This window comes from Narcine bancroftii, chromosome 5 (genome assembly GCF_036971445.1).
Source record: "Narcine bancroftii isolate sNarBan1 chromosome 5, sNarBan1.hap1, whole genome shotgun sequence".
Taxonomy (NCBI): domain Eukaryota; kingdom Metazoa; phylum Chordata; class Chondrichthyes; order Torpediniformes; family Narcinidae; genus Narcine; species Narcine bancroftii.
In genome coordinates, this window is record NC_091473.1 from 182963458 (window position 1) to 182986499 (window position 23042).

Consider the following 23042-nt stretch of genomic DNA (forward strand, 5'->3'; position numbering starts at 1 on the left):
TTTTCCCAATTTTGTCCATATTTGAATCCAAATTCAGGTTGAAATCCCCTCCTATTAATATGTTCCCTTGCGTATCTGCTATCTTCAAAAAAATATCTTGCATAAACTTTTGATCTTCTTCGTTAGGTGAATATACATTGAGTAGATTCCAAAACTCCGAATATATCTGACATTTTATCGTTACATATCTCCCTGTTGGATCTATTATTTCCTCTTCTATTTTAATTGGCACATTTTTACTAATTAATATAGCTACTCCTCTTGCTTTTGAATTATACAACACTGCTGTTACGTGTCCTACCCAATCTCTCTTTAATTTCTTGTGCTCCAATTCAGTTAAATGTGTTTCTTGCACAAATGCTATATCAATTTTTTCTTTTTTCAGTAAATTTAGCAGTTTCTTCCTTTTAATTTGGTTATGTATTCCGTTAATATTTAAAGTCATATAGTTCAGCGTAGCCATTTTATACTTCGTTTATCTTCCCTTTCCGTTTCTCCATCATTACCTTTCCTTCTTATCCATTTCTGCTTTCTTGTTTTGAACACTTTATAAGGCAACATTTCTAAAACATCAAACATTTTCCCTATTCTCCTATTTAAAACTTCTTTAACCCCATTCTCCCCTCCCCCTCCTGAGTTGTCCTTTATCCCTTGTCGCACAACCACATCTCCCCTCTCCATTTGGATTTGCGAATTCACTCGCAAACATCAGCTGATTTTGCAGTGACCGTAACTCCTCCCCACCCAGCCCCCCCAGAAAAGATTTCAATTTTCATATGTAACAAAGGTCACTCTTTTAATTCCCTCCTTATTCCCTCTATTCCCTTTCCCTCCCTTATTAATTCTTGTCTATACTCTATATATTTTCCTCTAAATACGGATACATTCATGTATGCACACTGTATATATATTTATATATATATATATATATATATATATATATATATATACACACATATACCCCTTTACACACATACATATAGACCGTGGTCATTTTTACTCTTATTACATGTCTTCATCTCTCTGCTTGTTTTGTAGTTGTTCTGCAAATTTCCTTGCTTCCTCTGGATCCGAGAATAGTCTGTTTTGTTGCCCTGGAATAATTATTTTAAGTACCGCTGGGTACCTTAACATAAATTTATATCCTTTTTTCCATAAGATCGTTTTCGCTGTATTGAACTCCTTCCTCTTCTTCAGGAGTTCAAAACTTATGTCTGGATAGAAAAAAATTTTTTGACCTTTATATTCCAGTGGCTTTTTGTCCTCTCTTACTTTCTTCATTGCTTTCTCCAATATATTTTCTCTTGTTGTATATCTTAAGAATTTTACTAAAATGGATCTCGGTTTTTGCTGCGGTTGTGGTTTCGGGGCTAAAGTTCTATGTGCCCTCTCTATTTCCATTTCTTCCTGTAATTCTGGTCTTCCCAGGACCCTGGGGATCCAATCTTTTATAAATTCTCTCATATTCTTCCCTTCTTCATCTTCCTTAAGGCCCACTATCTTTATATTATTTCTTCTATTATAGTTTTCCATTATATCTATCTTCTGAGCTAACAGCTCCTGTGCCCCTTTAGCTTTTTTATTAGATTCTTCTAATTTCTCTTTTAAGTCTTTTACTTCCATATCTACAAATGTTTCTCGTTTTTCCATATTTTCCACTCTTTTTGCCAATTCTGATATGGCCACTTCCATTTTATTCATTCTTTCTTCTGCATTCTTAATTCTTCTTTTTATCTCATCAAATTCTTGTAATTGCCATTCTTTCACTGATTCCATATATTCTTTAAAAAAAGCTACATCCATTGTCTTGCTTTTCTCTTCTTCTTTTACTTCTTTCTGTTCTTCTTCTTCCTCTGGGTTGACCATCTGTTGTTTCCTTGTTTTCTTTTTACCCTCTTCTTTCTTGTTGTCGTTATTTTCTCTGTTCTGCACCTGCTGCTGTGCTGCAGGTGTCTCTCTCAGCTGTGGAGATCGACTCCGCAGCTGTTCCCCCCTCCCGTCAGTGTGTTTTTTTTCATGCGCATCGCACATGCGCGACTCATCGCGCATGCGCGGTTGCACACTTTTACTCGGCTCTGCGAGCCATTTTTGTAGTCCCGAGCCCGGGACTTCCACTGACCTGTGGGAGCGGGCTTCTCTCTCTCCGGCGGGCCTCTTCGGACAGGTAAGGCCTTCACCTTCTTCTTCCGAAGTCTTTCCTTCTTCTTTTCTTCCCGTTGATTTTGGTTTTTCTTTCTTCGCTGCCATTTTCTTCACACTTTTACTTTTACTTTGTTTGGTTTTTAAGTTTGTGCCTTTGCTTTTTCTCTATCTTTTTTTAACTTTTCTGGAGAGGGCTGGAGTTCCCCTACCGGCCACTACTCCATCATGTGACTCCCCTCTTGTAATGTTTTCTTCAAGATAAGATAGAGGTAGGACATTTGGTTTCACTGAGAGGTGAGACAAGATTCAGGGGAATAGATTTAAGACAGAGATGAGGTAAAAACTGGCTTTTCCCGGAGAGTTGTAAATCCGTGGAATTGTCTGCCCAGAGAAGTGGTGGAGGTGACTTCATTAAATGTATTTAAGGTTCAGCGAGATAGATCTTTACATCAAAAAGGCCCATGGGACGCTGGGCTTCATTAATCGGGGGATTGAGTTCAAGAGTCAAGAGGTCATGTGGCAACTCTACAAATCTCTGGTGAACCCCACTTAGAGTATTGTGTTCAGTTCTGGCCACCTCATTATAGGAAGGATGTGGAAGCTGTGGTGAGGGGGCAGAGGAGATTGGAAAATAAATCTTATGAGACAAGGTTCTCAGAGCTGGGACTTTTCTCTTCGGAGTGAAGAAGGATGAGAGGAGACTTGATGGAGGTCGACAAGATTCTGAGAGGGTGGACGGCCGGTGCCTTTTACCTAGGGCTGGAGCTGCAAACACCAGAGGACGTCTGGACAAGGTGAAGGGAGGGAAGTTTAGGGGAGATGGCAGGGGTAGGTTTTTTTACACAGAGAGGGGTGGGGGCCTGGGATGCCTCGCCAGGGGATGGTGGTGGAGGCTGGAACATTTAAGAGACTCTTAGATTCAGGGATGAAAGAAAAATAGAGGGTTGCTGGGTAGGAAGGGCTTCATTCTATTTTTGGTAAATATCTACAGGTAGTCACAACTTTGATAGAATGCACTGTGCTGTTACGTTCTAGAACATTTAAATTTCATAATGAGTATCATGTCCCACAGGTACATTGGCAATTCTGCCATTCCCCGAATCAACACCTTTTTTAAAAAAAATCCATGTTCACCCAAGAATACTCCAAGCTCACAACAACGCAACTGCACTTAATTGGCCTCATTAGGGATTTCATGGAGACATATATTTAGGTCTCTCTTGGCATTGGGCAACATCGAGGTTGCAGGCAGTGAAACGATGCATGAACCATCAAAGGGTCTAGTGTACGCCATTTACTATCCCATTCTTGCCGCTGTGGGAATTCCAGGTATGACCTTGGAATCTCGCTTGAATTACGCATCTTTTGGTGAGCTTGTCTTTGCATGTTTTTTTTTGCTCCCCGAGTTCGAATCCTCACAACGGTTGCTCAGGAGGCATCAAGTGAACAGCTCTGTAGCCAAGCTTGCAACGGTCCGAAGGTCAGTGGAGGAGCAGGTGGCATGAGGGAACCGGGAGGAAGCAGAAAGATGTGGGCAGATCAGGAGACTGGGTAGAGAAGCAGGAAATTAAATGCAGTGTTGGAAAGTGAATGGTCATGCACTTCGGTAGAAGAAATAAACAGTTTTCCAAATGGGGAGAAAATTGAAAATCCCCAGATGCAAAGGGGACCTCAGGCTCCTCGTGCAGGACGGCCTGAAGGTTGCAGGTCGAGTCGGGGGTGAAGAAGGCAAATGCAACACTGACATTCATTTTAAGAAGAATTGAATATAAGAGCAGGGATGTGATGTTGAGGCTTTATAAGACCTTGGTGACACCTCACGTGAAGAATTGAAGCAGTTTTAGGCTCCTCACTGCTGACGTTGGAGACAGTTCAGAGGAGGTTCACGAGGACGATTCCGGGATCGAAAGGGAGACAGTGGTTTTCAATGTTTTCCTTTCCACTCACATCCCACTTTAAGTATTCCCGATGCCATCGATGCTCTGTGATTAGTAAGGCATTACTTGAGGCACTCTGTGGGTGGAAAGAAAAAGTTTGAAAACCACTGTTTTCACCATCCCTCATCGACTCGTTACGTGCACGGTTTCCGGACTCCAAAGAAAATGGGCCAATTACCATTTTTCTCAAGCAAAATATTTCAGTAATAAATGGGTCTAGAGCAGTGATTCTCAACCTTCCCCTCCCACTCATGTCCCACCTTTAGAAATCCCTCACTAATCACTGAGTACCAATGGCATCAGGATGACTTAAAGTGGGATGTGAGTGGAAAGAAAAAGGTTGAGAACCATTGGGTTAGAAGAATGAGGGGATATTTGATAGATGTATACAAAATTATGAGGGTTATAGACAGAGTAAATGAAAATAGGCTTTTTCCACTGATTTTATTTCAGCCCGTGACAAAGGGCTCAAGCCCAAAACATCAGTTCTGTATCTTTATCTTTGCTGTATAAAGGACACTGTTTGACCCCTGAGTTTCTCCAGCGTCATGTTTTCACTTCAACCACGGGGTCTGAAGAATTTCGCGTTTTACTTTTTCCAATCAGGGTCAGTGAGATACAAATCGGAGGTCATGGGTTCTGGGTGAGAGGGGGAAAGTTTAGGGGGAACTTCTTCACACAGAGAGCAATGGGAGTGTGGAACGAGCTGAAGTGGTGAATGCGGGCTCAATTTTAACATTTAAAAAGTATTTGGACAGGAACATGGATGAAGGGAGGTATAGAGGGATATGGACCAGGTGGAAGTTAATGGGACTAAGCAGAATCACAGTTAAGCACAGACTAGAAGGGCCGAAGGGCCTGTTTTCTGTGCTCTAATGTTCCATATGAGGAATGTTTGATGGCTCTTGCCCTTCACTCAATGGAATTTAGGAGAATGGATAGGAGGGGTCTGGAGAGTCATGGATTGCGAGCAGGTCAGTGGGACTAGCTAGTTTTATTGGTCAGCACAGACCAGAAGGGTCGAATGGCCTGTTTTTCTGTGCTGTAATATTCTCTGGTTCTATGAATCTCATTGAAACATATCAAACGATGAAAAGCACTGACGAAGCCGACGTAGAAAGTTTGTTTCCCCACAGTGGGAGAGTCCAGGACAAGAGGGTGCAACTTCAGGATTGAAGGGCAGAGACACAGAGGAATTTCTTCAGCCAGAGGGCGGTTATGGAGGCCGGACCATCGATAGATTGACAGGTTCTTGATTAGCTGGGGCACCAAGGGTTATGGGGAGAAGGCCAGGCAGCGGGGCTGAGAGGGAGAATGGTCCAGCTCTCGATTGATGTGACTCAAATGGCTGAATGGTCTAGTTCTGCTCCCAATATCTCGGAATCCTGTGATTGGCTTGTGCTCTCAGTTGGGCAGTGCATAACTCCAATTGCCAAGTGTTTCATTGTTTCTCCCCCGGCTTCATTTAATCTCATTATATTTCAGCCAACATTGCCGCCATCACAATTCTGTCCCAGGGAAAATGCGGCCTCTCCAAATGCATCTCCTACTATCTGGTGGGGATGGCAGTGTCCGACCTTCTCGTCCTCCTCACCGGGGTTCTACTCAACAAGATCATTGGCATTTACTTCACAGGGAGCCACCTGTCCACCACGCCGATATGCAGTTTAAAAATTGTTCTCATTTATGCCTCCCGGGATGTCTCTGTGTGGCTGACAGTCGCTTTCACCTTCGACCGTTTCGTGGCCATTTGCTGGCGAAAACTGAGAACTTGGTATTGCAGGCAACAGGTGGCGGCAGGGGTGGTCTGGACTGTATTCGCCCTGAGCTGCTTGCAAAATGTCCCATGGTACTTTAAGTTTGAACCTTTGTACATTATCAACGGGACGCCATGGTACTGCCACACAAAACCCAGTTTCTACACCACCCCGTCGTGGATCATATTTCAAGCATCTAATTACATTGCTACCCCCTTCCTCCCCTTCTTTCTCATCCTATCCCTCAATGCCCTGACCATCAGGTTCATTGTGGCGGCAAGCAAGACCCGCAAAGCTCTCCGCCGCCACAGTAACCATGCGGATCCCAGGGACTCAGAAATGGAGAACAGGAAGAGGTCCATCGTTTTGCTTTTCACCATCTCTGGCAGTTTCGTGCTCCTGTGGATGACGTTTCTTGTCCACTTCCTTTACTACCGCATCACAAGCACCCTATACTACTCGGGTTACAACGACCCCGTATTCATCATGCAGGAGGTGGGCTATATGCTGATGCTTCTCAGCTGCTGCACCAACACCTGCATTTATGCGGTGACCCAGCGCAGGTTCAGAGAGGAGTTGAAACCATTACTGAAGCGCCCACTACTCTGGGCAACAAGCCTCTTCCGAAGGTTGGCTTCCCAATTATGATCGACGGCTTCAAGCTGACCACAAAAGATCATTTCAGATTTGCTGAGGAAAGTTGGAGAAACAGTCAATTGACTTTGATTGACTTTAGCGCGTTTAATCGTACCGTGACACTGGCACGTTGCATCTGTTCAACTGACCTAAGAATGTTTTGCCGCTGATTTTCATTTATACTTGGCATCTGATGCCTCTCTTCTCGGTGTCCAACCACTGAACAATTAATTTTTTTCCCAAATAAAATTGGGGATTACTCTCAGCTGAACACAAAGTTCAGGTTTGCTGCAGGACATCAAAGAAACATTATTATTATTGAATTTAATGGTCAGGATATTGCTAGGGCTTGAGGAATTGAAAGTAAGAAAATGCGATGCTGGAGAAACTCAGCAGGCCAAACTGTGTCCTTTACCATATATAACCATATAACAATTACAGTACAGAAACAGGCCATCTTAGCCCCTCTAGTCCGCACCGATCTAAGTGAAACTTCACTAGTCCCACCTACCCGCTCCATATCCATAACCCTCCAACCCCCTCACATCCATGCACTCATCCAATCTCCTCTTAAATGACAGCATTGACCCTGCTGCAACCACCTCTTTCGGAAGGTCATTCCACTCAGCCACCGCTCTCTGAGTGAAGAAGCCCCCTCTCAAGTTATTCTAACATTTTTCCCCCTAACCCTTAACTTATGACCCAATCTTGCCTACCATCAAGGGGAAGAGCCTATTCATATCTATCCCCCTCATAATTTTAAACACCTCTATCAAATCCCCCCTCAACCTTCTACGCTCCAATGAATAAAGACCCAGTCTACTCAATCTTTCTCCGTATTCTCGATACTGCAATCCAGGCAACACTTTAGTCAATCTTTACAGGGCAAAAATAAAGATATGTCGTATTGAAACATGATGTCTTTATTGGACACCAAATTAGCCAAGTTCAGCCCGAAAGCAGTCTCCAGGGGTCTCCATCCAACAAAGGGATGCATCAACTTTTGTACACTTGAGTAAACTAAAAGATTACATCGTTATTCTACCTATTAGGTAAGTAACACCCCCTTGTGTCCCCATCCCCTCTATAAGAACCCTGGGTAATCTTTACTCCACATTCAGCAAAAACATTCCTTATCTGCACAGCCTGCATTCCAAAGCCTTATGAAGGTCCTGCTGGGCTGAATTATATCCATGGAGCCTCTCCTTAATCTCTCAGACATCAGGCTTCCATTTTAATTCACCTTAATTATTTTAATATTCACTTACAGACACATAGTCGACATTTAGGCCTTGAGCCCTTCATCAAGGTGTGGGGAAATGTTGGCAGGCTCCCTTACCTTGATGAGGGTCTCGAGCCCGAAATGTCGGTTACTTTTGCTACATAAAGGACACTGTTTGTAACTGCTGAGTTTCTCCAGTGCCACGTCTTTACTTCAGCCAACGGACTTCCGTGTTTCACTTGAGGGACAGGGAGATAGTGGCGGGGATTAACCTAGACCAGACAAGTTAGAGGGTGCCCAGACGGAATATTAGGTGTGGTTCCTCCAATTTGCGGGTGGTCTCCATCTAGCAGTGTCAGATATGTCAGTGTGGAGATAGGCAAGGAGTGCCTCCCTTTCCATCAATCGCCCTCTTGGCACCTACCCCTGTGACCGCAGGAGATGCTCCACTTGCGCCCACACCTCTTCCCCTCACCGCCATTCAGGGCCCCAAACAGTCCTTCTATGTGAAGCAACGCGTCACTTGGGAATCTACGGCATCCGGCGCTCCCATGGTGGTCTCCTGTACATCGGAGAGACTGGACACCGGCTGGGAGATCTCTTCAAGGAGCTCCTCGGCTCCATCCACTGCAAAAGCGGGGATCTCCCAGTGGCCACCCATTTCAATTCCCCACCCGGTTCCCACAGGGGAAAACAGTGGACTTCAGATTCATCAGCGACAGGAGTTAACAGCTGGGAAGCAACCCAAGTAAAATTGATGTGAAACAGTGGGAAACAGGGGCCAAGAAACTGGGGGATGGGAACAAGGGGTGAGAAACAGGGAGGGGCTGGAAACAGGGGGTGTGGAATAAGGGGTGAGAAATGGGGGTGGGCAGGGAACTGGGAGTGGGGAACTAGGGGTCTGGCACTAAGCTTGAGAAAAGGGTGGCAGGGAACTGGGGGCAGGGAACTAGGGGGGAACTGGGGGTGAGAAACTGGGATGTGAGGAACTAGGGGTAAGAAATGGGGTAGGGATCTGGGAGCAGGGAACTGGGGGGGGTTGGGGAACTAGGAGTGAGAAATAGGAGAGGTGGGGGACTGGGGGAAGTGAACTGGGGGTGGGAAACTAGGGATGTGGAACTAGGGGTGAGAAATGGGGGCGGGGAACTGAGGGCAGGGAATTGGTGGGTGGGGAACTAGGGGTAAAAAATAGGGGGGTGTGGAACTAGGGGTGGGGAACTGGGGGTGTAGAACTAGGGGTGAGAAATGGGGATGGGGAACTAGGGGTGGGGAACTGGGGGTGTAGAATTAGGGGTGAGAAATGGGGGAGGGGAACTAGGGGCGGGGAACTGGGGGTGTAGAACTAGGGATGAGAAACAGAGGGCAGCGAACTAGGGGTGTGGAACTAGGGGCGGGGAACTGGGGGGGGATGGGGAACTAGGGGTGAGAAATGGGGGGTGGGGAACTGGGGCAGAGAACTGGGGGTGGGGAGCGAGGGGTGAGAAATGGTGGGGTGGGAAACTGGAGCAGAAAACTGGGGGCTGGAAATAGGGTGCGGGAAGAAGAGGGCGGTATCGAGGGGCTAGAAATGGGGCAGAATACAGGGGATGGGAATGGGGGGAGGGGTGGGTGGGAAACAGGAAGTGGAATAGAGAAGGTGCAAAGCCTCGTGGTCTATTGCTGAGATCCAGCTTTGCTGCAGGAATTTGGGGTTGAGCCAAGAAGATGTGGTCATTTCCGTCACTCTTAATCACTAACAAATTCGATGTAATGACTAAATGTCATTCAGGTCCTGATCCCCTCTGCTTCATTTCAACGCATAAAGGAGATATTTCTTTTGTCAAATGCAGGAAAAGTGTCGGAAATGATTCACTTTTGCTTCCAACTCTTCTTTTCTGGTGGTAAGTTCAAAAAACTAAGTAGCTCTCTGTGCTAATTTTAATTGGGTGCTGTGGTTAATGTTGATGGATGGCTTGTAGCAGAGCAGAATTCAAGTTCCAGTTTCAGCTTCTCAGGGCCGTGGGCTCAGCCTGCTTTGGTTCACGTTACTGACCCATGACTCCGGCATCGGGTCCAGCTCCAGCAGGGTTGTCACATTCACCGATAGCACGGCCGTCCTCGCCCTGCAGAGAAGAGGGGGAAACTCTTGTGAAGTGGTGCGAGAGCAGTGACTGGGAGCCTCAAGATGAGGGAGGTGAACGTGGACTTCAGGAAGACCAGAAGCGACCACTCTCCCCACAAGTCCAGGCTCCCCGGAGTTCTCTCGACTTGTGACCTCTCGTGAACGCACAACATCTCCTCAGGAGTCAGTGGAGGTTCAGAACGACATCAGAAACCCCGGCAAATTTCAACAGAGGTGTTGGTGGAAAGTGCGCTGACCGGTTGCATCACGGTCTGGTACGGGGGACACCAATGCCCTCTGAGCATAAAGCCCCGCAAAAGGTAGTGGACACATAGGCAAAACCCTCCCCACCATCGAGAACATCTCCGGGGAACATTCGGAGAGTAGCAGTGATTATCAAGGACCCACACCGCCCAGCACACGCTCTGTTCTCGCTGCTGCCATCAGGAAAAAGGTGCAGGTACCAGAAGACTCGCCCCCTACCAGGTACAGGAACAGCAGCTCCCCCTCCACCATCAGACCCCTCAATCAGAGATTCATTTAAGGACCCTGATTTTTGCACTTCACTGATTTCTCTCTCTCTGTATTGCACAGTCAGTTTGTTTACATTTCTTTATCTGTTTACGCTGTGTACAGATTTTTGTTATCTGCACATCCAATCAGTGGTAATCAGTGGCCCACAGGAGAAAAAGAATCTTAGGATTGTAGGTGAGGTGATGTACCTGACAATAAATCTGAAATCTGAATCTCTTTGCAGCTCTGGGAGTTCAAACCATTGCTGAGGAAGGACTTCTGGTTGGAAGAGCCGGCGATGAAATGAGCCTACCTTGCTCTTTCGCCGGCACTTTCATGAATCTAACCCTGGTCCAAGTGACATGGCTGAAGAAAACCGACGGCGGGAATGTGAACCTGGCCGTGTACAACCCCCAGTACGGGATGAGCTACCCTTCCAGGTCCAGCCGGGTCACGATGGCCAACTCTCCCACCCTGAGCTACACGCTGACCATCACCCCCTTGCAGTTGAGTGACCAAGGCCTTTACAACTGTGAAGTTAACACGTTTCCTGACGGCAAGCTGGAATTCCTCACCGATTTGACTGTTCTAGGTAGGCGACCGTGCCAGGCAGACCGTTGGCGCTGAAACCGGACGGTCTGTTTTGCGCTGTGAGGTGACGTTGCAATAAAAGTAAACCCATTCCAAAGACAAAATAATGCAAAGTAATGCAAGATTTAGATTTCAGATTTGTTATCAGAGCACATACATGGTATCACGTCCATCCCTGAGATTATTTCTCCTGCAGGCAAGGCAAAATTCCCACTTATTGGTAGTGCAAGAAATGAACTGTACACATAAACAAATAAAGAAATGTAAACAAACTGTGCAATACAGAGAGGAAAAAAATGCAAAGTCAAAAGTCCTTAAACGAGTCCCTGATTGAGTTTGTGGTTGAGGAGTCTGGTGGTGGAGGGGGGAGCAGCTGTTCCTGAACCTGGTGGGGGCGAGTCTTGTGGACCCAAGACCCTCTTTACTGATGAGAACAGAGAGTGTGCTGTGTGGATCCTTGACGATCGCTGCTGCTCTCCAACGGCAACGATTCCCTGGTAGGTGTACCCAAAGCTCTCTTCACAACCCTGCCCACCTGTGATGCCACTTTCAGGGAATTCTGTATCTGTATTCACAGATCCCTCTGTTCTACAGCACTCCTCGGTGCCCAGCCGTTCACCGTGTACGTCCGACCTTAGTTTGTCCTTCCAACGTGCCACATCTCATGCCTGTCTGCATTAAATTCCATCAGCCATTTTGCAGTCCACTTTTCCGTCTGGTCCATATCCCTCTACAAGCTTTGAAAACCTTCCGTACAGACCCCAGAACCACAAGAATCAAAATCTATTTATCATGAACATGTCAGGAAATGTGTTGTTTTGCAGTAGCATTTCAGGGCAAAAGTTTCTACGTAACTTTTTAAAAAATAAATAAATTTGTGCAAAAAGAAGAGAAAGTGAGGCTGTGTCTGTGGTTCACTGTCCGATCAGGAATCTGATGGCAGGGGGTGGGGGAAGAAGCTTATACTCGTGCTGCTGGGTGCTCGTCTTCAGGCTCCTGTATCACCTTCCTGGTGGTAGCAGAGTGAAGAGGGCATGGTCTAGGGATGGTGGGGTGGGGGGGGATCCTTGAAGATAGAGGCTGCTTTCTTGAGACACCCCCTCTCATAGGCGTCCTTGACGGAGTGAAGTCTGATGCCCTGCGATGTCGCAGGCCAGGTTCACAACCCTCCGTTGGCCTTGTCCCGTCCTGTGCGTCGGCGCCTCTATGCCAGACCACGATGCAACTGGCCAGAATTTTCCCCACGGTGCACCTGTGGAGATTCTTTTGTTGTCTCAGCAAATCTCCTCAACTTCCTCACGGTCAAGCTGCTGGCAAGTCTTCTTTCGCGGTGGGAGGCCCCAGGGCAAATCCTCAGAGATGGCGGCACACAGGAATTTGAAGTTCTTGACCCTCTCCATTGCCCTCAATGAGGGCCAGTTTGTGTTTTCCTCATTTCCCCCCCCGCCCTCCCTGAAGTCCACAATTACTTTCTTAGTTTTGCCATTGTTGAGTTCAAGGTTGTTGCTGTGATGAGCTGATCTACCTCCCTCCTGTACGCTTCCTCATTGTACAGAGGATGTGGAAAGGCTGCAGAAGGATAGAGTTAAGTGAGGTGAGTGGGCAAAGGTCTGGCCGATGGAGTACAACGTTAGTAAATGCGAGGTCATCCACTTTGCTAGGAAAAATAGAAGAGCCGAAAGACTGCAGCAGGTGCTGTTGTGCAGAAGGACTTGGGAGGGCTCATGCATGAATCGCAAAAAGTTGGGTTGCAACAGGTACAACTAGTTATTAAGAAGGCAAATGTTGGCCTTCATCGCTAGAGGAATTGAATTCAAGAGCAGGGAGACCACACTACAACTGTACAAGGTCCTGGTGAAGCCACACCCGGAGCACTGGGTGCAGTTCTGGTCTCCGTACTTGAGGAAGGACAGTCTGGCCTTGGAGGCAGTGCAGAGGAGGGTTCACCAGGTCGATCCCGGAGATTAGGTGGGTTGACCTACGAGGAGAGACTAAATCGCCTGGGATTAGACTCACTCAAATTCTGAAGAATGAGGGGAGATCTTATAGAAACATATAAAATTATGAAAGGGATAGATAAGATAGAGGCAGGAGACTTATTTTCCCTGGGAGGAGAGACCAGAACTAGAGGGCACGGCCTCAAGATTCGGGGGAGTAGATTTAAGATGGAGATGAGGAAAAACTGTTCCCCCCCCCCAGAGAGAAGAGAATCTGTGCAATTCTCTACCCAAGGAAGCAGTTGAGGCGACTTCATTAAACATATTTAGATAGATTTTTAGATTAAAGAAGGGAGTTAAGGGACATGGGGAAAAGGCAGGTGGGTGGAGATGAGTCAATGGTCGGATCAACCGTGATCTCATTGAATGGGAGAGCAGGATTGATGGGCCGAATGGCCCACTCCTGCTCCTGTCTGGGCTTCAAAGTTCAGATAAATTGTCAGAGCACATACATGGCTTCACATACAACCCTGAGATTTTTTTTCAGGCCACCCAGGCAGAATTTCAACTTAATGGTAGTGCAAAAAAAAACTTCACTCAAAAGAGAGAATTGTAAACAAAATGGTATAAACTGACTGTTCAATACAGAAAATAAATATTCTGCAGTTAATAAAGTGCACAGGTCAGCATCCTTAAATGAGCCCCTGATTGAATTTGTCATTGAAAATTCTGATGGTGGAGGGGGAGTGGCTTTTCCTGAACCTGGTGGGGGCGAGTCTTGTGGTACCTACACCTCTTTCCTGATGCCAGCAGCGAGAAAAGAGCGTGTGCTGGGTGGTGTGGGTCCTTGATTATCGCCACTGCTACTCTCCGACGGCAGGGTTCCCCCCCCGTAGATGTTCTTGATGGTGGGAGAGGGTTTTGCCCGTGATGTCCTGGACTGTGTCCACTACCTCTTGGAGGGCTTTCCGCTCAGAGGGATGGGTGTCCCCCCACCAGACGGTGATGCAGCCACGCGCTGTCCACCACCTGGCGACAATTGTTTATTCTCTGCAATTCTTCTCTCTCCAGTGAAGCCGTTGAGCAAGGTGGCCGCGGTTCCGGCAGAGGCCGCACCACTCGAAGTTCCGGTGGCCAACTGCACAGCGGCCAATGGGAAACCGGCAGCAGGTATCGCTTGGATTATGGGAATTCCAGGAAACATCACCAACACGAGGATTGACCATGCAGATGGGACAGTTACCGTTCACAGCCAGTACAAAATAATACCCTCCAGCTCGGATGACGGCAGGAGTATGACTTGCCTGGTGACACACAAAGCCTTTGCAGAAGTGGTGAATTTGACTGTGACATTATCAGTGTCCTGTAAGTCCACAAAACCATAAGACATAGGAGCAGAAATAGGCCATTCAGCCCATCAAGTCTGCCTCATCATTTAATCATGAGCTGATCCATTCTCCCACTTAGCCCCACTCCCCATAATCTTTGATGCCCTGGCTAATCAAGGACCTGTCGATCTCTGCCTTAAATACACCCAATGACCCGGCCTCCACAATCACCTGTGGCATCAAATTCCACAGATACACCATAGAATATCACAGCACAGAAATGAGCTCTTTCGCCCCCTCTAGTCTATGCCAAACCATTTTTTTTGCCTAGTCTCACTGACCTGTACCCAATCCATGTCCTTCCATATCCCTCCCATCCAAATTCTTTTTCAATGTTAAAATTGAGCCCCCGCATTCACCACTTCAGCTCATTCCACACTCCCACCACTCTCTGTGTGAAGAATTTCCTGCTAAACCTTTCCCCTTTCCCTCTGAACCCATGTCCTCTGTATCTTACCTTCCTTCAGTTGAAAAAGCCTGTCTACATTTACTCTGTCTACCCCCCTCATAATTTTAAACCACCTCTCATTCTTCTATGCTTCAGGGAATAAAGTCCGAACCTGTTTAATCTTTCCCTGTGACTCAGTTCTTGAAGTCCAGGCAACATCCCAATAAATCTTCTCTGCCCTCTTTCTATCTTATTGAGATCTTTCCTGTAGTTCGGTGACCAAAACTGCACAAAATTCTCCAAATTTGGCCTCATCAATGTCTTGTACAACTTCACCATAACATCCCAACTCCTGCATGCAATACTTTGACTTATGAAGGCCAACGTGCCAAAAACTCTCTTTACAACCCTATCCATACTTACAGAGAATTCTGTATCTGTATTCCCAGATCCCTCTGTTCAACCGCACGTCTCAGTGCCTGACCGTTCACCGTGTATGTCCAACCTTGGTTTGTCCTTCCAAAATGCAACACCCCATACTTGTCTGGATTCCATCAGCCGTGGTCATCCACTGCATCCAGTGCTCCTCGACGTTGGAGAGACTGAGGCGCAGACCGGGAGACCCCGCTTCGTTGAGCGCCTCGGCTCCGCCCGCCGTGGCAGCACGGGCCTCCCAGTGGCCGCCTATTTTCAATTCCCCGCCCCATTCCCTCGCTGGCGTGCCTGCCCACTGTCTCGTGCACGGCCAGACGAAGACCACCTGCATATCAGAGGAACAACGCCTCATCTTCCATCTGGGCCGGTTTCCATTAACCCACCCCCCCAACCATCCCTTTGTCTCCTTTACTCTCTCTCTCTCTCTCTCTCTCTCTCTCTCTCTCTCTCTCTCTCTCTCTCTCAATCTCTCTCTCTCTCTCTCTCTCTCTCTCTCTCTCTCTCTCTCTCTCTCTTCCTTTTCACAGATCCAAACGCCCCCTTCCCCAATCAATTCTCAACTTGCCTCTCTCCTGTATCCTAGTTTAACACCTTGGTCTTCACTCCTCCCCCATCCCTCCCTCTTTTCAGATGTATATCGTGGTAACGAGCCTGTGCCACCCAATTTACACCCCATTAGCCTAGCCTACAGCCCCCCCCCACCCCAGCACATTTCGAACAGTGGGAGGAAACCAGAAGCACCCCCCCCCAGGAAATCCCACGCAGAGAACGTACCAACTCCTTACAGACAGTGCGGGATTCGACCCGGTCCAATCGCTGGCGCTGTAAAGGTATTTACAGCTGCACCACCCGTGACACCTGCCTGCTTTTTACTCACACCTTGAAGGGCTCAGGCCCGAAACATCATCAACATATCTTTGTTTCCTACGGAAGCTGAGTTCCCCCATCAAATCTTAATTTTAACTGCAATCACAGCGTCTGTGGACCTTTGTGTATTGTTGGTCTCCATTAATGATCCAAGATTCAGAATTCTTTTATTGTCATATAGAATATGTAATATTACACAAAATTGCCTTCGACATGCTGTAAGGCAGACAAGCCACCATTATTAGAGAAGCAAAAGAGCCCCCCGTCAGAGACACTGAATGTCTGTGGATTCGCCTGCCACATTCCTGCAGTCGCACGGACTCCTGTTCGATCCATCAGCTCCAGATCCGAAACCCCCACTGACTCGATATGGAAGCCCTTCAATGTGCTAGTCCCCTTTGGGAGCCCCTTCTTGCCCTCAACGCCCTCTTGAATTCCAGGCTCCGATACCTGATTCCCACTAGCGTGCCTCTGGCAGCCCGCAACCCATACCTGGCGTCAGGCCGCCCCCGCTGATCCGCAACCATGGCCATGGTCCTGTAGGGTTGTCTCCTCTGCTTTTCCTTCCAAACCTGGGGAGGCAGTGGGGGAGGGGAGGGGGGCGTGGCCATTTCTGGTGCCCTGCACCCCCACCCCCACCCCCGGAGTCTGCAACCCCCTCGAGGCCGCTGCCCAGCACAGGCCCGTAACTCGAGAGGCAGAGACTGAGTCACTGATTTATCCACAACGGACAGGGGCCTCATCCTGTGTTGTGGCCCAGGCTTTCTGGGGAAGGGGGTCAAGGCTTTATACAAGGTCAAAAGGGGAGGGGCCACTGGTGGAGTCACAGGACGGGGTGGAACAAGGAATACAGCAGGTTCACAGTGCTGCCATCTTTGCAAAAACCTCCGGGCTTGCACGATTTTAAATAAAAGCACAGTCAGCTCCTTTAGCAAGCCAGCACAGAGCCATTGGCATATGGACCAGACAGTAGGACCCTGTGGAAGTCCACCATTCCCTCCTCCCCCAGGGTCCCTGCCACCATTTTATTTTCCTCCATGTGAATTTGATCTCCCTTTCACTTCCACGTCGTATGTTAAATTTACAATTTGTTTGAAATCAGTGGCATGGGATCCTCACGATTCATTTGTGCTTTCTTTTTCATGAACAGACCCACCAGAAGTGATAATTACAGGATACAACGGAAATTGGTACATGAAAAATACGAACCACAGCCTCAGGTGCAATGCCAAGGCAAACCCCCCCGTTACAAGTTATCACTGGACAATGTAGGTTGGCATCATTTTTAAACCGTTTCAAGGTTCAAAGTTTCTTCTAATTTTGCCATGTAATAATTCTGTACATTTTAAAACTGCAACATTCATAATACACATCAGCATCTGCACGTCGATAGGCAAACAGAGAGATGTCATGAGTATTGCCCAGTGCCCCTAACAGAGAGAAGCAAAAAAAAGTCCCTTCAGAGATGGTGACGTACAAACACCTCACAGACAGCGTGGGATTCGAACCGGGGTCATCGGTGCTGTAACAGCATGGCTCTAATCATTATGTTAATGGTGCTGCTCACTGGGTTGTGTGTTTAGGGGAGACATCCTTCCCAGGGGCAGTGGTGGGAGGCTGGTACAATAGGGGCATTTAAGAGACTCTCAGAGAGGTGCATGGCTGGAGCAAAATAGAGGTAAGGAGGGTTTTGCTTTCTTATACATATAGGTCAGCAGAACATTGTGGGTCCAACTGTGCAGTAATGTTCCCTGTTATCCAGATCCACAGGGTCCATCCCACCAACTGTCCAAAACATGGGTGATCATTTGATCATAACACTCGTTGATTATTCCCTCAATGGCACGTGGACATGCGAGGCAACGAACTCCATTGGAAGAGGGCGGGGAGAAATTTCCATCGTGGTAAAGGAGCCGGACTTTGCTACAGCAGGTACATCTCCACTGTTAACAATGCTATGCATCGTCAACAGCGCGACTGTTGGTGGGAGACCAGGAAACTGGCCGGTGGCCAGGGGAGCAGATGGACGTTGTTTACCTCGATTTCCAGAAGGCACATAAAAGACTTTTTCATAAGGGTGTGTGGAGCTGGGGGAGATGTATTAGCATGGATAGAGGATTGGTTGACCAATAGAAAGCTGAGAGTTGGGGTGCAGGAGTGTTTTTCTGGTTGGCAATCGGCAGTGAGCGGGGTACCTCAAGGGTCAGTGCTGGGGCCACAACTTTTCACAATATACGTACATAAACGATCTGGAAAAAGGGACAGGGTGTCTAAGTTTGCTGGTGATACTCAATTGAGTGAAAAAGCAAATAGTGCAGAGGATACGGAGAGCCTGCAGGGAGATATCAATAGGATAAGTGAGTGGGAAAGGGTCTGGCGATCAGAGAACAATGTCAGTAAATGTGAGGTCATCCAGTTCAGAAGGAAAAATGGAAGATCAGATTGTTATGTAAACGGCAAGCGATTGCAGCCATGCAGGACTGGGGAGAGCTTGCGCATGAATCGCAAAGGTTTTGGTCACTGAACTACAGGAGAGATATCAATAAGATTGAAAGAGGGCAGAGAGGATATTGCCTGGACTTCAGGAACTGAGTTACAGGGAAAGGTTAAACAGGTCAGGACTTCATTCCCTGGAACGTTGAAGAATGTGGGGGAGATTTGATATTTAAAATGATGAGGGGGAGAGATGTTGGTCAGCTTTTCCCACTGGGTGAAATACAAAGCAGATAACGTAAGTTAAAAGTGAAATGGGAAGAGATTAAGAGGAACATTAGGGGGAACTTGTTCACCCAGAGAGCAGTGGGAGTGCGGAACGAGCTGAAGTGGTGAATGCGGGCTCAGGTTTAACATCTAAGAACAATTTTGATTGGTACCTGGATGGGTGGGGGGGTGGGGAGTAAGGGATATGGAGAGCTACGGACCAGGTGCAGGTCAGTGGGATGAAGGGCCGCATTGTTGCATGGTTCTGGACACCGTTTGACCTGCCAGGTTTCTCCATCATTGTGTATCTTCAGTGTCAGGGTATGGATGTTCTAACTCCCCAACACGGTGTGCCTTATTTTATAGGTGAGCCCTTTGGTTCCACAGTGATCTACCTTGTAGTCGGGATTCTGGTTGCAGTGTTGATTGCAGTTGTGTTGCTAACCCTGGCAAGAAAGAAAGTGAGGCAGCGGGTTGCTGGTGAGTGAAGACTATCTGTTGGATGGATTGAAATGGTGGGGGGTGGGAACCTATCTTTGTGCTTTGTTTCCTGTTGGGAGAGACCAGAACTAAAGGCCTTTCTGTTAGCCTGGTTGACAACTGGCCATGAACATATTCACCCTCAAGACACCCATGAACATGATCTTAAACCCACATCTCTCGTCTCGTCCCCCTTGGCCTCTTCCAGTCTCTCTCCCTCTTTCTTGAACCACAGAACATTACAGGCCCTTCTAGCCAAACTATTCTTCTATCTCATCCCACTGACCTGCCTCCCGGACATTAGCCACAATCGAGCCTGCACTCACCGCGTCAGTGGACAGCTCGTTCCACATTCCCACCGCCCTCTGCGTGAAGACGCGCCCCCTCCCCCCCCCCCGCCTCCTACTCCCCCTGAACTTTGGGAAGCATGGTCGGCGTAGCGGGTTCACACAGCGCTATTACGGAGCCAGCGACCCTGGTTCAAATCGGGCACTGTCCGTCGGGGGTTCGCATTTTCTCCCCGTATCTGAGAGGGATTCTTCCAGGTGCTCCAGTTTCTCCCCTGACCCCCCTCACTCTTCAAAACGTACGGGGGTTGTAGGCTAATTGGGTGGCATGGGCTCGTGGGCCGGAAGGACTTGCTGTATGTCCACATTTTAAAGATAAATTAAATTAAATTGAACTTCTCCCCTCTCACCTGAACCCATGAATTTTGGTTTGTACCTCATCAAATCTCAGCTGTCTTTGTCTTTGTGTACCTCTCTCATTTTCTCTCTCTCTTCCCCTCCCACCACCTATCTCTCCCTACCCTTCCCTCTCCCCCTTTCTCTCTCTCTCTCCCTCCCTCTCTCCTTCCCTCTTTCTCCCTCCCTCTCTCTCTCTCTCTATCTCTCTCTCTCTCTCTCTCCCCCTCTTTCTCTCTCTTCTCTTTTCTATTACAAAACAACCCCACCACAAACCTCAGAACTGCGTCGGTGTAGCATTTACATTGTCAGAAGACAGCAGTGTAACTAACTTTGGTGCTACATCCAGTTAGTTACACAGATTCCGCCCCCCCAATCTCTTCCGCCCTCCCTTTCTCCATCCTTCTTGTCATCCATCTCCCCCCTCACTCCCTCTCTCCCGTTTTTCCCTGCCACCCCATTCCTGCGCAGAGCATGGCCAATTATCTGGACATGATTGTGCAAATAAATAAAGTCCACTCAGCAGAAAACAATTACGACCTATTGAAGAACCTGCAGCTTGCATGCATTCACGAGGAATTGTCCCACGCAGAATCGCTTATTCTGATCTTGTTTTCCATACAGACTCAAAGGAAAAGGTGAACTCTTGTCAGCGAAAGGTAAGGATCTCATGCACCATACGGTTATGGACCTCAGGCGAAAATCCCAAAGCTGAAATCTCTGTCCATTTTATCATTTATCTTCATCTTCGTTCAAAGGGGTTGTGGGCTTCACAGCTTTGAGCCAGCAGTCACTGGGGTGTTGGGGTTAGGGAGGGAGCACCTGCATTTTGACCCTGGTATAGAGAAGGAGCGGCTTGGTATTTCCAGTTGGGGATGGTGTGTTGCTTAGTGGGGAGTGGACTCTGACTCCGTCCTTAACCTACCCTTATCCTCCCATGGAACCAGGGTACACCATGGTGTGGAAAAAAGCCCCTTGACCCTTCTAGTCTGTGCCCAGTTCCTCCCTGACCTGCACCCTGGCCCATATCCCTCCAGATCCCTCTCATCTGTGTACCTGTCCAAAGTTTTCATGAATGTCGAAATTGAGCCTGTGTTCACTGCTACAGCAGGCAGCTCGCTTCACTCTCCCCCCCCACCCCCCACTCTCTGCGTGAAGTTCCCCTCAATGTACCCTTCCTTCCCCCACCCGGGCAGTTAGACCAGGTTCAATTCCAGCACTGTCTGTAAGGATTTTGTACCTTCTCCCCATGTCAACATGGATCTCCTCTGGGCACTCATGTTTCCTCCCACCCTCCTAAAATTAATTGGGTGTAATTGGGTGGCACGGGCTCGTGGGCTGAAATGTTCTGTTACGGTGCTGTAGGTCTAAATTGAAATGAAATGAAGTGTGCTGTTTGACTACTGAATTGTGTTTTTATCTCGATCAAATGCGCCCATTGACTTTTCTCTTTCACTACTTTTTTTTTCTAAACAGGGCAGTGAGTTTGTGGTCTTAGCAACTGTAAGCCTTAAGGTTATGGACTGTTCCCATCCTTCAAAGAGAGAGAATTGTGACCCAGAGACGACAGAGCATTCCGAAACAGCGATGGGCTAGATTCTGAACCTTTCTCTCGCAAATGTTTATGAGGCGAATACACAATCAGGTATCGACCGCCTCAAGTCAACGTTGTTGCAACTTTTCAATACCAGGATGGACAATGAGCCCCAAAAGCGTCACGCGTTACAAAGGATTTTGCAGTTTGTCTTCATCTGGAGTTGGCGCGTGATTCCTAATTCTTCATCTTCTTGCAGTCACTTTGTTGGGGGTGGGTGTGTTTTCCAGCAGCTTAAAGAATAAATCAACTCTCTCAGAAGTGTTGAGATGCTCGTAAGAAATAAAGTGAATACACAATATCGCACGAATCAGAATCAGATTTGGAATCAAAATCAGAATTAGAATCAAAATCAGAATCAGAATCAAAATCAGAATCAAAATAAAAATCAGAATCAGAATCAAAATCAGAATCAGAAACAAAATCAGAATCAGATTCAGCTCATTGAGTGGTGTCCCAACAACCGCCTTGTACTCAACATCAGCAGAACCAAGGAGGTGATTATGGACTTCAGGAAGGGGATGTCAGGGGAACACAAACCAGTCCTCATCAAGGGGCCTGCAGTGGAGAAGGTCAAGAACTTCAATTTCCTGGGTTTCAACTACCCCAAGGATCAGTCCTGGGGCATCACATGCCATGTGATGCAACCACAAAGAAGGCCCGCCAGCAATTATACTTCACGAGGAGTTTGACGAGATTTGGTGCGTCACCGAAGACACTTATAAATTTCTACAGGTGTATTTTGGAGAACATTTGGACTGGTTGCATCACTGATTGGTATGGAGGCACTAGGGACAGGAAAAGACTACAGAGAGTTATTAACTCAGCCAGTGACATCACAGATACCATCTACAAGAGGCAATTTCTCAAGGAAGCGGCCTCTATCCTCAAGGACCCCCGCCACCCAGGCTGTGCCCTCTTCATTCTGCTCCCATCAGGAAGGAGGTCCAGGAGCCTGAAGACGAGCAGCCAGCGGCACAAGGACAGCTTCTTCCCACCCCCGCCCCTCCCCCACACCACCGCCGTCAGATTCCTGAATGGACAATGAAGCCCAAACATTCTCTCACTTCCTCTTCTGATTTTTTAAAATGTAATTTATAGCAAAACAATGAATTTCATGTCGCTTGTTCATGACAATAAATTCTGATTCTGGTTCGTGTTCTCCAGATGTTCTCTTCCTGAACTCCACAATCAGTTCTTGGTTTTTCAAACTTTGAGTGGCAGGTTGTTGTTGGGACACCACCCAATGAGCTGATTCTGATTTTGATTCTATTTTGATTTTGTTTCTGATTTTGATATTGATTCTCATTTTATTTCTGATTTTGATTTTGATTTTGATTCTGATTCTGATATTGATTCTCATTTTATTTCTGATTTTGATTTTGATTCTGATTCTGATATTGATTCTCATTTTATTTCTGATTTTGATTTTGATTTTGATTTTGATTCTGATTCTGATGCTGATCCTGATCCTGATCCTGATCCTGATTTTGATTTTGCTTTGCAGCAGCAGTATTGTCCAGGACAATGTGTGATAAGGATTGTAAATTACAATTCCACAAATACAAGGTTTTAAACATAAATAATTAATGCAAAAATGGGAGAAAATGAGGTAGCGTCTGTCTGTTATTAGACCTGGGGAACATTCTGAAAAAAATTACGGAAGTGGAT

General features: G+C 47.2%; 1 protein-coding gene across 2 annotated transcripts; it reads left to right on the forward strand.

Annotated features, from left to right (window-relative positions):
- The first annotated feature begins 9406 nt into the window (after window positions 1–9406).
- LOC138764301 (nectin-1-like) lies at window positions 9407–22533 on the forward strand. Of its 2 annotated transcripts, none has more exons than XM_069940043.1 (8): window positions 9407–9574; window positions 10553–10900; window positions 13908–14006; window positions 17065–17182; window positions 17677–17846; window positions 18981–19094; window positions 20402–20436; window positions 21254–22533. In XM_069940043.1, the coding sequence occupies exons 1-8, from the start codon at window positions 9538–9540 to the stop codon at window positions 21371–21373; spliced, it is 1041 nt and encodes a 346-aa protein (XP_069796144.1). In that variant the 5' UTR covers window positions 9407–9537; the 3' UTR covers window positions 21374–22533. The 2 variants fall into 2 exon arrangements, with proteins under 2 accessions (XP_069796144.1, XP_069796143.1); XM_069940042.1 differs by having other exon boundaries at window positions 9408–9574; window positions 13908–14201.
- The last annotated feature ends 509 nt before the right edge of the window (window positions 22534–23042 follow it).

What these genes read in the sequence shown, in the direction of transcription:
- LOC138764301 (XM_069940042.1), top strand. Translation starts at nt 9,538, where the DNA reads ATGATTCACTTTTGCTTCCAACTCTTCTTTTCTGGTG. An exon ending in CCAACTCTTCTTTTCTGGTG is followed by an intron (nt 9,575 to 10,552) that starts GTAAGTTCAAAA and finishes ATCTCTTTGCAG; the next exon opens with CTCTGGGAGTTCAAACCATT. An exon ending in ACAAGTTATCACTGGACAAT is followed by an intron (nt 17,183 to 17,676) that starts GTAGGTTGGCAT and finishes CCTGTTATCCAG; the next exon opens with ATCCACAGGGTCCATCCCAC.